At 42.0% G+C, this 15000-nt stretch overlaps 1 protein-coding gene across 4 annotated transcripts in view; it reads left to right on the forward strand.

Moving 5' to 3' along the window:
- Positions 1-15000, forward strand: part of pde5ab (phosphodiesterase 5A, cGMP-specific, b) — a 168865-nt gene that overhangs the window by 144271 nt on the left and 9594 nt on the right. For all 4 annotated transcript variants that reach the window (XM_084043454.1, XM_084043453.1, XM_084043455.1 and 1 more), the window contains 4 exons: positions 386-445; positions 8574-8720; positions 10676-10801; positions 14245-14339. In XM_084043454.1, the coding sequence (XP_083899580.1) occupies positions 386-445; positions 8574-8720; positions 10676-10801; positions 14245-14339 (428 nt within the window). The remainder of the gene's footprint in view (positions 1-385; positions 446-8573; positions 8721-10675; positions 10802-14244; positions 14340-15000) is intronic.

Raw genomic sequence — 15000 nt, forward strand, 5'->3', positions numbered from 1 at the left:
CTACGTTGCATTGATAAATGAGGGTCAGAGTGTAGACAAAATGGTACCATATTATTATGAGCATTAGTGAGGACTAGAGATGCGCGGATGGGCTTTGTCGTCGCCCTAATCCGCGTGTACACATTCATTATCCATCCGACATCCACGTGTGTGTGTGTCTGTCAGTCAGTCATGTCTCTCTGTTAGTAAAGCAAACAGCATAATGAGCTAAGGGAACAGAATGTAATGTACCCACTGGAACATCTGTGGAAATGTCAATAGCCATTGAAACGATAACATCCTCATATCTGTGCGTGTGTGTGTGTGTGTGTGTGTGTGTGTGTGTGTGTGTGTGTGTGTGTGTGTGTGTGTGTGTGTGTGTGTGTGCGTGCGTGTGTTATTGCAGGTCCTGTCATATCACGCCTCTGCTGCAGAGGAAGAGACCAGGGCGCTCCAGGTGACAGCGGTAATGAGCATTTCATTACTTTTTACATCACACACACACACACACATACACACACACACACACACACACACACACACACACACACACACACACACACACACACACACACACACACACACACACACACACACACACACACACACGTAATGTACACACACACACACACAGGGTCCCCAGATGATTAGCTATATGTGCGAAATTGTTTTCTCACTCAAAAGTCAACAAACCAACATACAGTACAGTATAAGTGTATACAGGGTATCTGCACATTTATAAAGTGACAATTTAAGGACTTTTAAGACTTTTTTCACCTCTAAAATGATGGAAAACATTAGACTACTGCGTGAAAAGTAACCAACAAACTATGCTAGAAAGAAGCCCAAATTGTCAAATGTCCTATAAGAAAGAGGCAACTATTATGAAAATAGCAGATCTACAAGCTCGGGTTTGCGAGGCGTTGTGAGCGTGTAGATCTTCTATTTTCACAATGTTTATCTGTGGAACCGAGACATACAAAATGTAATGCCTCAACTCCTACAATTCCAAATGCTTGTCAGGGTCGGCGGTCCCCAGTTTAAATATGATTTTTTTTGTTGATGGGGTCTCGTCCTTAAAAGGTTGAGAACCACTGTATTAGGCCATACACCAGACCGGCAAGTGTGTATCACCGCCTATGGAAAGTGACCTAAATTTGATTATATCATTTGACATCTCTATCCAATATTTTGTTTAGATTATAAATTGAGTTTTTTAAGAACGGGAGCTTTGTTTAAACGACAGCGTAGTAATATGACCTGCCTGCATTCTCGGGCAATGTCGGAGAAGCTTACACTGTAGTTCAATCAAAGCTCTCGCTCTTAAAATCGACTTATTGAAAACACGTCAAGTATGGAAATGCTCTGAATATTTCAAGGATGTCGGAAATGTAATCAAAACAAATATTGGACGTACGTACAGTAGCCTACGGGGTCCATTTGGGTAACTCCCAAGAGTTACAGACCGGTAAAGGCCCATAATGGTTCATAGCTATCAATCATTTAGCTGGGGGACCCCGTGCAACCCCCTCAAGGACCCCTGGGGGTCCCCGGATCCTAATTTGAGAAGCATTATGTCCAAAACTGTGACTTTTCAGGATTCAAACTCAAAAGCATCAAAAGTAGCAGATCTACAAGCTTAGATCGGCTTCTTTTGATGTTTTAGTGTGACGCTGTAGTATGATCACATAGGGCGTTGAATCCATTGAGACCGGGAAAGCATCTGTGTCATTTTAGATTTATTTGGCTATTCAAAAATAGCAGATATACAAGCTCACGGAGTGCCGCGCTATGAGCTTGTAGATCTGCTATTTTTTTGAGTGGTGCCAACCACTCCTACATTTGACTTTGTCCGTGTGTCCGTATGTCCGTCCGTCCGTATGTCCGTCCGTATGTTTGAGCACGGCTGATTGGTCAAGCTTCACGTGACACGTGACAATATGTTGTCACGTGTGTCGCGTGACAACATATTGTTGCTGATTGCAACACAAGGATGCAACCAGTTACACTTTCAAAGGCACCACTCTCTTCACACTGGGTGTGATTTTTTTTTTAAATCATGAACATTTGTGCAAAACTTTGAATATATATATATTGTTAAAACAAATATTTTTGACTCCAGTCTTTACCTCTGGGGTCCCTGGAACAAAACATTTTGAGATGGGGTCCGTGGGCAAATAGATTCTAAATCCGAACAGCATGTTGCTATATCAGTGGTGCGCCAACTTTTCCATGTCAAGGACCCCCAAAATGATATGTATTTGGCCGTGGACCCCCATCTCAAAATATGTTGTTCCAGGGACCCCCCAGAAGCAAAGATTTGAGTTACAAATGTTCGCTTTCAAAAAATATATATATTCAAAGATTTGCACGCATTTTCAATTTTTTTCAAAGACTAGCAGATCTGCAAGCTCGTAGTGCGGCACTCGGTGCCGCACTATGAGCTTGTAGATCTGCTATTTTTGAATAGCCAAATACATCTGAAATGACACGTTTCTCAGGTACCATGAGGAAGACTTGCTCTTTTTCTTCTTTTTCATCCAAAGTGCAGCTTTTTTCCGCCACCATTTCCAAACCCTATATACTGATGTCTTTCCTGCAGTATTGAAATGCAGATGTCACTTTAGTCTGTCGCCGTTCCTATGGAAACCCCTAGAAGTCTTTGTGACTAAAGCTCCTAGCCATCTGTGTGCCTCAATAGCCTTCTTTCATATCTTCACTCAGATCCTTTTCTCTTGCCATCTTGATCCAAATATTGACTTCAAGTGGGCCCGCTCATCATTTATTTGTATGCGTGCCCAGGGCTGTCACAATTATGACATTTTTGCTCAACGATTAATTGTCGCTCAAATAATTGTGATTAACGAGTTGATTATGTTTCTGTCGTTGAACATTGAGAACCTTATGAATAAAACATACATTTCTGCTATTTCACTATTTATGTTTAATGTTTGACGATTATTAGGATTACGCAAAGAAATATTGTGATTAGACGATTATGTAATAATTGTGACAGGCCTATTACTTGCCACAGACTTTTTTTTATCACGACACAAAACATTTATGAGATGGGGGTCCACACCCAAATATATATCAATTTGCGGGGGTCCTTGGCACGTAAAGCCAGTGCTGTATACAACAATATGTACATACATTGTTCAAAACACACACACGCACGCACGCACGCACGCACGCACGCACACCACGCACGCACGCACGCACGCACGCACGCACGCACGCACGCACGCACGCACGCACGCACGCACGCACGCACGCACGCACGCACGCACGCACACACACACACACACACACACACACACACACACACACACACACACACACACACACACACACACACACACACACACACACAGTGTGTGTGGATGAGAAGCCATAATGTAACATGACCTCAATGCTGAGTCAGCAAAAAACATGACCATTATAGCAACTCAATATGGCTGCTGCTCTCCAACATAAACACACATAATATACTGTACTGTACTGACACATATCGTTGTTGTTGGGCAGAAACCTCTTATCTCCATATTTTAACTTTTTGTGCTTTTTCGTAAATTGATGCCCTACCTGCACTTGAATGCAGTTTAGCCGGGGTCCACGCTTGGCCGTTTCGCAAGCTTTTGTTGCTGCCAGAGCGAACGCAACATTAAAGGTCCTTACACACCGGGGGCGATTTTTTCATGCGAATAATTCGTTTTTTTTTTAAAAACCTTATAAAGTCATCACATCAGGTCCACATCAGTTTCGCGGAGCGAAAAAGCGTATTTTATTTATTCGGACCGAGTCCAAATGTTGCGTATATTCGCATAATCGCCGGTGTGTAATGACCTTAAGTCTTTGTTAGAACTCTGGCAGTAGAATTGTGAACGGCTGCCTAAATGCTTCTTTAGGTATCTTAGTTACAGTACAGTGGTGGAAAGTAACTAAGTATATTTACTTAAGCACTATACTTAAGTACAATTTTGAGGTGTTTGTACTTTACTGGAGTATTTTCAATTTCCAGAACTTTTACTTCTACTCCACTACATCCCAGATCCAAATATTGTACTTTTACTCCAGTACAGTTATTTGAAAACTTTAGTTACTAGTTACTTTGTAGATTTTGATTATTGTGATATAACCTACATTAACCACTTCAGCCCTATATACATTTTGGTCCTTTGAAAATAGCCGATCTACAAGCTCACAATGCGTCGCGATGCCACACATTGTGAGCTTTCGATCTGCTAATTTTCTAAAGATTTACATGCATTTGAAAACTTAAAATGGGACATTCAGCAAAATCAAAACAATATGACCTAAATAAGTGCCCTCCCTAAGGCTCGCTAACGCCCTCACTATCTAGGACACAGGCTAGTGTTCCAGGGCAAAGCCTCCCACTGGACCCTAGCTGCACATGTCTGACACAGAGTTGATGGAGCCCATCCCGACGAGCGTGTGGAGGTTGTGAGCATGTTATCTGTCCAGGGCCTCTTTGTATTAGCCCTTTAAGACCGGGAACGCATCTGTGTCATTTATATATATATATATATACATGTTTATGTTTTAAAGCAAGCGTTTTTTTAAAGATTTTTTTGTGGCTTTTTTATGCCTTTATACTCCGATCTGTGCTTCTGGGAAGGTGTCCCTGGAACAACATATTTTGAGATGGGGGTCCGGGGCCAAATACATATCATGTTGGGGTTCCTTGACATGGAAAAGTTGGAGCACCACTGATATAGCAACATACTGTTAGGATTTAGAAAACATTTTTTGATATGTATTTGGCCGCGGACCCCCATCTCAAAATGTTTTGTTCCAGGGACCCCCCAGAGGCAAAGATTTGAGTTTAAAAATGTTTGCTTTAAAAAAATATATATTCAAAGATTTGCATAATCACATTAATGTAATGTAATGTAATGTAATATCCATGTAAACACTATTTAATTACTTACATTTATAACTTCTATAATGAAGACAATGGATAATGATGTCATTTGGCTATAATAGACTAATACTAGAACAACAATACTAGAATAAATTACTTGTTTACATTGTTTTAATTTAAAATTGTTAAAATGATTAACTCATTCACTAACTGAATTATTTCTGGCCGCGTTTGCCCACTGCCAAGATTTTTCATAGTACTCAGGAGCCGAGATACAGAATTTTTAAGTTTAAAGTTAACAAGGAATTGGATGGGAGTCTAGATCTTCGAAAAATCATATCTCCTTGGTCTTTGGGTCAAAAAAAAAAAAAAAAAAGTTTTTAGTTGTTCTAGGCAGGCATGGCTTATGGGAAATAAGTCGTTTTAGTCGTTCTAAGCAGGGAATGAGTTAACAATAGTGACATCTGTGGTGTTACATATACAGTAAAGAAGGTAAAGTAATTTATTTTTCATAAACCCAAACTTTATATAAAAGTTGCATTAAATTAACTATTTAAGCTTGAAAATGGATATAGAATGAAAAAATGGCAGATTGTGACATTACACAAATTTTGTGGGACATTGTAGTATGAAAAAGCAGGGCATTCATTTACGAAAAAAAAACTGACGTTGAAATATGGAGATGCTTAAGGTTTTCCATCCGACAGCAACATTATGCTATGGCATTTATTCATGTTTTGGTTGAGCTTTAATGTGAATCCACCCCACAGCCTCCCTCTACACTCCTCCTTCAGGCTCTCTCTCTCTCCCTCTATACCTCTCCCTCTAGAGAGAGAGAGAGATAAGATGTGCAGATAAACAAGAAGAGATGAATGTACGTGCGTGTGTGTGTGTGTGTGTGTGTGTGTGTGTGTGTGTGTGTGTGTGTGTGTGTGTGTGTGTGTGTGTGTGTGTGTGTGTGTGTGTGTGTGTGTGTGTGTGTGTGTGTAGAGGGACAGTAGAGGAAATACAAAGTGACAAGAGGCCAGTAATGGAGGAGGGAGGAGAATACATCATCCAATCCTATAGGAGGAAGCCAACAGACCTCTAACCAGGCCTAATGGAGAGAGAGAGAGAGAGAGAGACATCGTAATATGTGTATTCCTGCACTGTCTGCACCGAGTGCTGCTCTCTCTGTTCATAGAACTATGTTACATACAAACATTGCAGCTTTTAACCTATTAAGACCTGAAGCCAATTTCTACAAAATGTCTTCTAAATCCCAACGGTTTTCTGAAAAACGTATGTTTCTATATCAGTGGTGCTCAATCTTTTTCCTGTCAAAATTATATGTATTTGGCCGCGGACCCCCATCAAAATATCTTGTTCCAGGGACACCCCAGAAGGAAAGATTTGAGTTAAAAATGTTTGCTTTAAAAATATATATTTTCAAAGATTTGCGCACATTTTCACGATTTTTCAAAAATAGCCCAAAGTGTAAAATAATGCTTTTTAGCTCAAATCTAAAAATGACACAGTTCCAGGTCTTAATGGGTTAAACACATTTGAAAAAACTGTGGCTACTGTACTTGCACAATTGTAAACACATTTGAAAAACTGTGAATGCAAAACATTGACATTTCGCTGCCATTTGTTCCAAAACTGTATCCTTAGCTAACCTATCCTTATACGTCTATATACATAACTATTTCTGACAGCACATGCACAATCGTTATGGTTTTGTAAGCTAGCTTTCTGAAGCTGCAATGTAACACAGCTCTTTTTTTTTTCTCCCCAATTTAGTTGTTTTTGCCAATTAATTTGATTCCTCCCCACACACACGTCTGTGTGTTGTCCCTGCTGTTCAGTGGTGGGAAGTAACTAAGTATATGTACTTAAGTACTGTACTTAAGTACCATTTTGAGGTATTTGTACTTTACTTGAGTATTTCCAATTTCCAATACTTTTACTTCTACTCCACTACATCTCAGAGGCAAATATTGTGCTTTTACTCCTCTACATTTACTTGAAAACTTAGCTTAGTTACTAGTTACTTTTCAGATATAAACTATGATATAATGAAACATACTGTACATTAACCACTTTAGCCTTATTTTATACATAGGCTATTTGAAAATAGCAGATCTACCTATTTTCTGCTATTTTCAAATATTTACTTTTACTTTTGGTACTTTAAGTACATTTTGATGCCAACACTTTTGTACTTTTTACTCAAGTACATTTTTAATTCTGGACTTTTACTTGTAACTGAGTATTTTTATATTGCAGTATTGGTACTTTTACTTAAGTAAAGAATTTGAGTACTTTTTCCACCACTGCTGCAGTGCTGTTGTATCCTACTGACTCACCGGCCAGTAAGGAGCCGTAAGGAGGACTAGCCCGTAGGAGTATACCTGCAGTGACAAATATCACCCGCCCCGCCTGCACTGCGGTGGATTCGAACCCACAGACACTGTGGTGGTGGGCAGGGACTTTATCACTGTGCCACCCAAGCTCCCTTTTAATTGTATTATATTATGTTCTTTTATTGTTTGGTTCCTCTTTTTCATTGTTTTCTCATGCCAATAAACCAATAAAGCCCCTGAATTGAATTGAATTGAATTGAGAAAAAGAGGGACAGAGAGTCAAACAGAGTAAACATCAGACTTCACCCCAAAAAATACATGTTTTCTATCAATTACACACCCCATGAAGCCTTGAATTCACAGAGATTATTTTGTCTTTGTCGCATTCCTAAGCCAATAATGTGCTGACTGACAGGTGGAAAGATGCTAATGTCTCCGGTAGGAGACTCAACGTTGACACTTTGAGTCTCCTACCGTCTCCATGGGGTGTGTAATTGATAGGGAAAAAGTCATTTTGGGGGTGAACTATCCCTTTAAGTAAGTGTCTCTCTCTCTATGTGTTTCTGTGCCTCCGTCGCTGGTCTGTTCGTCTCGGGGGCCGTTGCGCTCTAGGCCAGGCGAGCCGATCCCCACACATATAGGTTCACGTCCTGTAGCCCTGCAACTCTGCTGATCACAGCTCATCCATTATTAATGCCTGGCAGCTATGGCTCTGATCTCCCCGTTCCCCTGAGAGAGAGAGAGAGAGAGAGAGAGAGAGAGATTTGTTTGTCTGCTTGTATGAATCCTGAGTGCATCCATCGAGTGCATCACAAATGTGGCTGAAAGAGACTAATTGTTATTTTATAATATTAGTGTTATTAGGCGTATAAAGCAGTGGTTCTCAAAGTGGGGTCCTGGGAACCCCAGGGGTCCTTCGGGGGGTCCCAGCCCCCTACCCCCTAAGCAAAAAAGAGGAGCAGTTTGCTTTAAACACTTAAGCCTATTTAAATTGTTTGCGTTGTTTGTCCATTTCTTTCTCAAAAATAGCCGATCTCTTTATTGAAGTCCCTGGCACAAAATGTGTACAAACGGGGGGTCTGTGGGCCAAATACACATCAATTTGGGGGTCCCACTGTTATAAAGATGTCATCTCTATATTACTCACTGTCTCTTACTCCTTTCTGTGTTTGTGTTTTCATGGTTTGTGTGGCGGATATGTGTGTGTATGGATGCATGTTGATGCACGTGCGTGGGAACACATGTGCGTGTGTGTGTGTGTGTGTGTGTGTGTGTGTGTGTGTGTGTGTGTGTGTGTGTGTGTGTGTGTGTGTGTGTGTGTGTGTGTGTGTGTGTGCGCGCGCGCATGCGTGTGCGTGTGTTAGGGGGCCACGGTTCCGTCGGCCCAGTCCCTGCGTCTGCTGGAGTTCAGCTTCAGCGACTTTGAGCTGTCGGACATGGAGACCACCCTGGCCACCGTCCGCATGTTCGTGGACCTCAACCTGGTGCAGAACTTCCAGATGAAGTACACGGTAAGACCATAGACTGTAAAAATGAATGGACAAAGCGACGCCATTGGTTTCTACAGACCGTAAATGAAGCCGATTGTTCAGGAATTTCAAATCCGCCGTCTTTCTATATTGCATCATAGCTAATGCAACCGGAGCGAATGCTATTGGTTGGGTAGCTTGTCAATCAAGAGCGGGTGCGGGGAATGAATGCTATTGGTTGTGTAGCTTGTCAATCAAATCATCCCGCCCCTCCTACAGCATACCCTACTTTATCGTCAATTTTAAACTAAAAGGGACCATAGTTTAGCAAAACGCATATCATGATGATTGAAAGAAGACTTTAAACTAGCGACTGGAAGCATGTAGTATTTATGACAATGTTTACTAAGGTAAGAACATCAAGTCTAAAGTTTGTCAAACACCCACCCACTTGAATGGAAAAAGATTCTTTCTGACACCAGCAGGGTTAAAACAGCAAACCTACAGGCCCTTGGGTAAGACCCTCAGAACCTGGTGCACAACTTCCAGATGAAGAACACTATAAAACCTCAAACTTCTACAAGCTTGTGTGAGCTTGTACATCGGGAGGTTGACACCGTCGTACGTCTGAGATATAAATTGCGCTTGAAGACAGCCAGACACACATTTGACTGCCACTTTAATACACGTTGGAACGTTTGCCGGTTTTGTCGTGGCATCTACATTTTGAGGCATGACCAAAAAGTTCCCCAAAATAAAATGATAATAATCCAAACATTTCCCCCCAAAAAACGCAATCAACAGATCTGCAACCTCATAACATGCTGCGACATGGGCTTGAGCTTGTACATTTGTAACTTTGTTTAAGTTTGAAGTGTGTGTGTGTGTGTGTGTGTGTGTGTGTGTGTGTGTGTGTGTGTGTGTGTGTGTGTGTGTGTGTGTGTGTGTGTGTGTGTGTGTGTGTGTGTGTGTGTGTGGTAATGGTGGTTTGGGAAGCCTGGGTGGGTGTACACATACGGAAGACCACATTTGCATATATAAACACAAACACACACACACACACACACACACACACACACACACACACACACACACACACACACACACGTGCACTCCCTCTCCGCTGAATATCCGCTAAACCTCACTCCACCCACCCTCTCCCCATGTGAAGAGGTCCTTTTATGGCGGGGTTGGCCCTCCAGACTGCCTGCTCATAAAGAGACGCTTTGATTGGAGGACGGGGCAGTGAGCAGAGAGGGGGGGACCAATGCAGATGCGCCGTAGGTGGTCCCTCCCAGAGATAATTGCCTATATATATATATATACTTCCTGCCTGTGTGTAATTGTGATGATAGGGTTGTAGATAGATGCGTTCCCTAATGTACACACTAACGTACACACTGACGTACGGAGCAAGTATCTGCACTGTTGTCTTAGCCATTCCCCTCATGTTTCATGTTCTACGTCATTGGTACTTCAGCTGTCTAGAAAAAGGCTTTTAACCCATTTTTAACCCAAGACATGGAACTGTGTCATTTTTAGATTTGAGCAAAAAAGCATTATTTTACACTTTGAGCTATTTAAAAATAGCAGATATAGAAGCTCATAGCGCGGCACCGAGTGCCGCGCTACGAGCTTGTAGATCTGCTATTTTTGAGAAAACGTTAAAATGTGTGCAAATCTTTGAATATATATATTTTTAAAGCGAACATTTTTAACTCAAATCGTTGCTTCTGGGGGGTCGCTGGAACAAAATATTTTGATGGGGGTCCACGGCCAAATACATATCATTTTGGGGGTCCTTGACATGTAAAAGATTGAGCACCACTGATATAGCAAAGTAACTTTTTCAGAAAACTGTTGGGATTTAGGAGACATCGGCTTCAGGTCTTAATGGGTTAATCTCTCTCTCTCTCTCTCTCTCTCTCTCTCTCTCTCTCTCTCTCTCTCTCTCTCTCTCTCTCTCTCTCTCTCTCTCTCTCTCTCTCTGTCTGAAGAGTCTATGCCAGTGGGTTCTGAGCGTGAAGAAGAACTACAGGAAGAACGTGGCGTACCACAACTGGAGACACGCCTTCAACACGGCCCAGTGCATGTTCGCCTTCCTCAAGTCCGGACGCCTGCAGGTCAGCTGGAACGATCACTGTGAATGTCAATTATTAACACATTCCCCGCCATTGACGCAGATCTACGTCAATGGAAACTCCACTCCTATGTTAACTCTTTCACTGCCATGGACGCGATAACGCGTCCGTTGGTAGGCTACTTGGTCCACAGTGCCATGGACGTGATAACGCATTGAATAGCTTTTTAATTGTTTTATATAAGATCGCGCTGCAGTGATCTTTGATCCGGAGTGACCACTTTCACTGTAACTCACACGGATACGGAAATAACGTCAATAACGTCATTATAAATAGGGCTTAAGTGGTTACCAGGAAATGTTCGAAAATATATTTTTTTTTAAAGCGAACATTTCGCAAATCTTTTCTTCTGGAGGTCCCTGGTGGCACAAAACATTTTGAGACGGGAGGTCCGCGACACGAAAAAGTTTGAGAACCACTCTTCTAGAGCAGGTGTGAAAAAAAGCCATTGTAGGGTGTCAGGTGTTGGCTTTAGCTGTAAAAATGCTTTTCCTGCTGCCCACTCAAAAGAGAGAGCCAGTGGCTAAGTGCTAAACGCCTACGCTAGTTAATGACTTGCTAACAGCCACACTGAGAGGAGAGAGTGTTTACCCTGCCATTAGCCTTTAAGGTGGGCTCGCTCACAGCCTCAACGCACCGCAGGCAGCTGTTAGCCAGCAGCTGTCGCGTTTAATGGAGTTTTGTAACGGTTTTGGTGAGTGGGCTTGGGTTGTATGTAGGGTCTGCCATGGTCATTAAATGTTTCCCGTAAGATTAATTGTCATACAAATCATTGGGATTAATGATTTTATCAGGCTTTGAACACTGGGACGCATCGTCGTTGTCGGGCAGAAACCTCTTATCTCCGAATTCTAACGTTTTGTGGGTTATTTTTGGAAATGAATGCCCAAAAGTTGCAGATAAATAAGCTCAAAACGTTATGAGCTTGTAGATCTGCTACAAGTCCTGCGAGTCCTGGTCCTGGGTTATTTTTACGGGGCCAGAGCTCAGCTCTGGACCTGTTTTGTTATTGCCAGTATTCTGTCACTTCTTCTTCTTCTTCTTCTTCTTCTTCTTCTGCCACTTTTCGCAGTTCTGGCTGAAGCGTGCAGTCGCTTTTTACGAAACTCGGCCATATGGTAGATGGTCATGAAAAACTATTAAGAAATAATTCTCACAATCTTTCGTCCAAAGGTGGCGCTATAGCACTCAATTGAAAATGCCAACTTTGAACAGGTACAACTCATGCCCTGTTTGACCTACAGCCATGAAACTTGGATACACATATGCGTCTCCTCATGCTGAACAACTTTCACCCTCTGACTTTTGACCTCTGACCTTTAGATCGCCCACCATTTTGAATTATATGAAAAACAGTCATTGGCTCCTAACTTCTGCATTTTTTCACTTATGGAAAATCCGTTGGAATTTTTTGTAGGCAGTGGTCCAAAGTTCAAGTGTTAAACGTTTCGTGCAGATTGCTCAAAAATCCCAGGAGGAGATAGATTTTAACTATTACAGTTTTATGAAAATTATTCATCTGTGCCTAAAACATACATGCAAGACTCACATTTCTTTGAAACGTTGCAGTAATGTAGAGAGTCATTCCAAATATCACTGAAACCAATCTCACCCCAATTGGCCAAAGGGGGGCGCTATAGCAATTTTTTGAAAATGCAAACTTTAAACAGGCAAAAGTCATGCCTCGTTTGGCCGAAAGTCGTGAAACTTGCTTACACTTGTGCCTTGACTCATGAGGAACACATCTATCGCTTTGACCAGTAAGCTCCGCCCTTAGATTGTCCGCAATTTTGAGCAGTTTGAAAAACACTTAAACCCAGGATTTTTCAGCTATTTGCGTGAAACTGTATCATCTGTGTGATCTCCTTTTTCACAGTTACTTGTCTGTTGGGCCAATGGCGTCTCCCTTAAATGAATGCCTCACAATCTCAAGGTCGCCAGTTCAAGCCTCACTTGATGCAGACTTAATTTAAGTTGAATTGCAAACAACATGACTGTATCAATGAATACATGTGCAAATGGTAAAGATAACCTGAAATGCTTATTTGAGAGTACGTTTTTTCAACGTATGACATACTTCATTCTGAAAATAGCTGATCTACAATCTCACAACTTTTCATGGTTTGTGAGCTTGTAGATAGGCTACTTTCACTAGTTTTGGTTCTGAGAGACAATTTCTTCATTGGTAAATGGTTTGTGAACGAGTGATCTTAGTGTTAGTGAAACAGGGGCTTGGTTCATGAAAGAAGGCAAGAGTTTATGATCTTCAACAGACAATATCAGCCTGGACAAAGCTATAGCACTATAGGTAGTGTTGCAGCCTATTAGTCTGAAGGTTGAGAGTTCGAATCCTGTTAATGGCAGTAGGTTGAGATGTCCAATCAAACCATTATGTTTCCATATCTCTCTCTCATCAATCTATTGTTTCCATGTCACTCTCTCTCTCTCTTCAATCTATTCCGTTTCCATGTCTCTCTCTCTCTCTCTATTCACTGGCCCCGTATTATCGCTGCTTGCAGCTATATTTTGTATTGGATTTCCCATAGGGCAGTGGTTTTCAACCAGTGGTCCGGGGACCACCAGGGGTCCTTGAGGGGTTTCCAGGGGGTCCCTAGCCAAATTAATAACCAAATTGACCCTTATGTGTCTGTAACTCTGAGAGTTTACAAATGGAACCAAATGGACCCTAACAGGTCCATTTGGTTCCATTTGTACACTCTCAGAGTTAAATGAACACTAATCATGATAATACAGGGTAGATTGGGACCCCCAATAAATCAAAATGGTTGAGTCCCTGGCATATCTTTTCAAATGGGGTGTCCGTGGGCTAATATGTGTGAATTTGCGGGTCCTTGACACGAAAAAGGTTGAAAACCACTGCCATAGGGGAATCCCAGATCGCGTCCTATAAGAACCGTGTTCCAAAAATAAACAAAGCACCCCGCCGATTTTGTCATAGGAATGTCACTCTGTGTCGTTTATGATATCGAGGTACATTTGATAACGTCTGTGTTTAACTCTTTGAATGCCACTGACGAGATTTCTCGTCATATTTTGCTAAGATGCAGTCTGCCAATGACGAGATTTTCAGTGGTTTTCCCACTAGATGGCGCTGTTCGCTCGCCTATGGGTCGCCGCTATTGGCTCTCTGTGAAGCAGGGGAGCAGTGGGTCACGTGATCGCAAAAAAACAGCCCGTTCTCCTCTTTGATATTCCTTCTGGAAGAATGGCTTTTTCTCTGTTTCTGTTGCTTTTTGGCGAATGTACCTGACATGTGTCTGTCTGTCTGTCTGTCTGTCTGTCTGTCTGTCTGTCTGTCTGTCCAGTAAAATGACTCAATCTCTCTCTCTCTCTCTCTCTCTCTCTCTCTCTCTCTCTCTCTCTCTCTCTCTCTCTCTCTCTCTCTCTCTCTCTCTCTCCATCAGAGTAATATGAGTGATGTAGAGATTCTGGCTCTAATGATCGCCACTCTGTGCCACGACTTGGACCACAGAGGAGTCAACAACTCCTACATACAGAGGTACATCAGATGTGCGTGTGCGTGTGCGTGTGCGTGCATGCTTCCGTGCGCGTGTGCGCATGTGCGTGCATGAGGCACTATCATCAGTGTATGTTTGATCCATGTTAATGTGTTTCAGACATTTAATCACGTGAAACCGTCAACAACACAACACCTTTCACTCTGTACACCCAACCTCTTTGCCAAAAATAGCAGATCTACAAGCTCACAACGCCTCGTACTGTGAGGCCTTGTGAGCTTGTAGATCTGCTACAGTTCTCCTCAGAGTGGGGATGCTGGGGTTCAAGTGGTTAATGTGAAAAAAATATATCTCTGCTGTCCGGCAGAAACCAGCTAACTCCAAAATGTTTCAGGAAATGGAAAAAAGTGGAGTTAGGAGGTTTTGTTCATCATTGATAAGACCAGCTGAATGGACCTCCAAGCTCACAATGAGGTTGGAGGTCAAAAGGGGGTGGAGCCTGGAGTCAGCAAAACCAGCTAACTCCAATGGAGTTAGCTGGTTTTGTCAGAAGTGCTTTTTAATGCTTGTCATTGGTTCAATATTTTTTTTACCAACACACAGCCGTAAAGGGTGTTCAATGGCCCTAATTTATGGGGAAAATGCAAAAGCGTCAAAATGGAGTTCTGCCGGACAGCAACGATATCCTATCACACACAAAGA

This window comes from Gymnoscopelus microlampas (genome assembly GCF_963454915.1).
Source record: "Gymnoscopelus microlampas genome assembly, chromosome: 19".
NCBI lineage: Eukaryota > Metazoa > Chordata > Actinopteri > Myctophiformes > Myctophidae > Gymnoscopelus > Gymnoscopelus microlampas.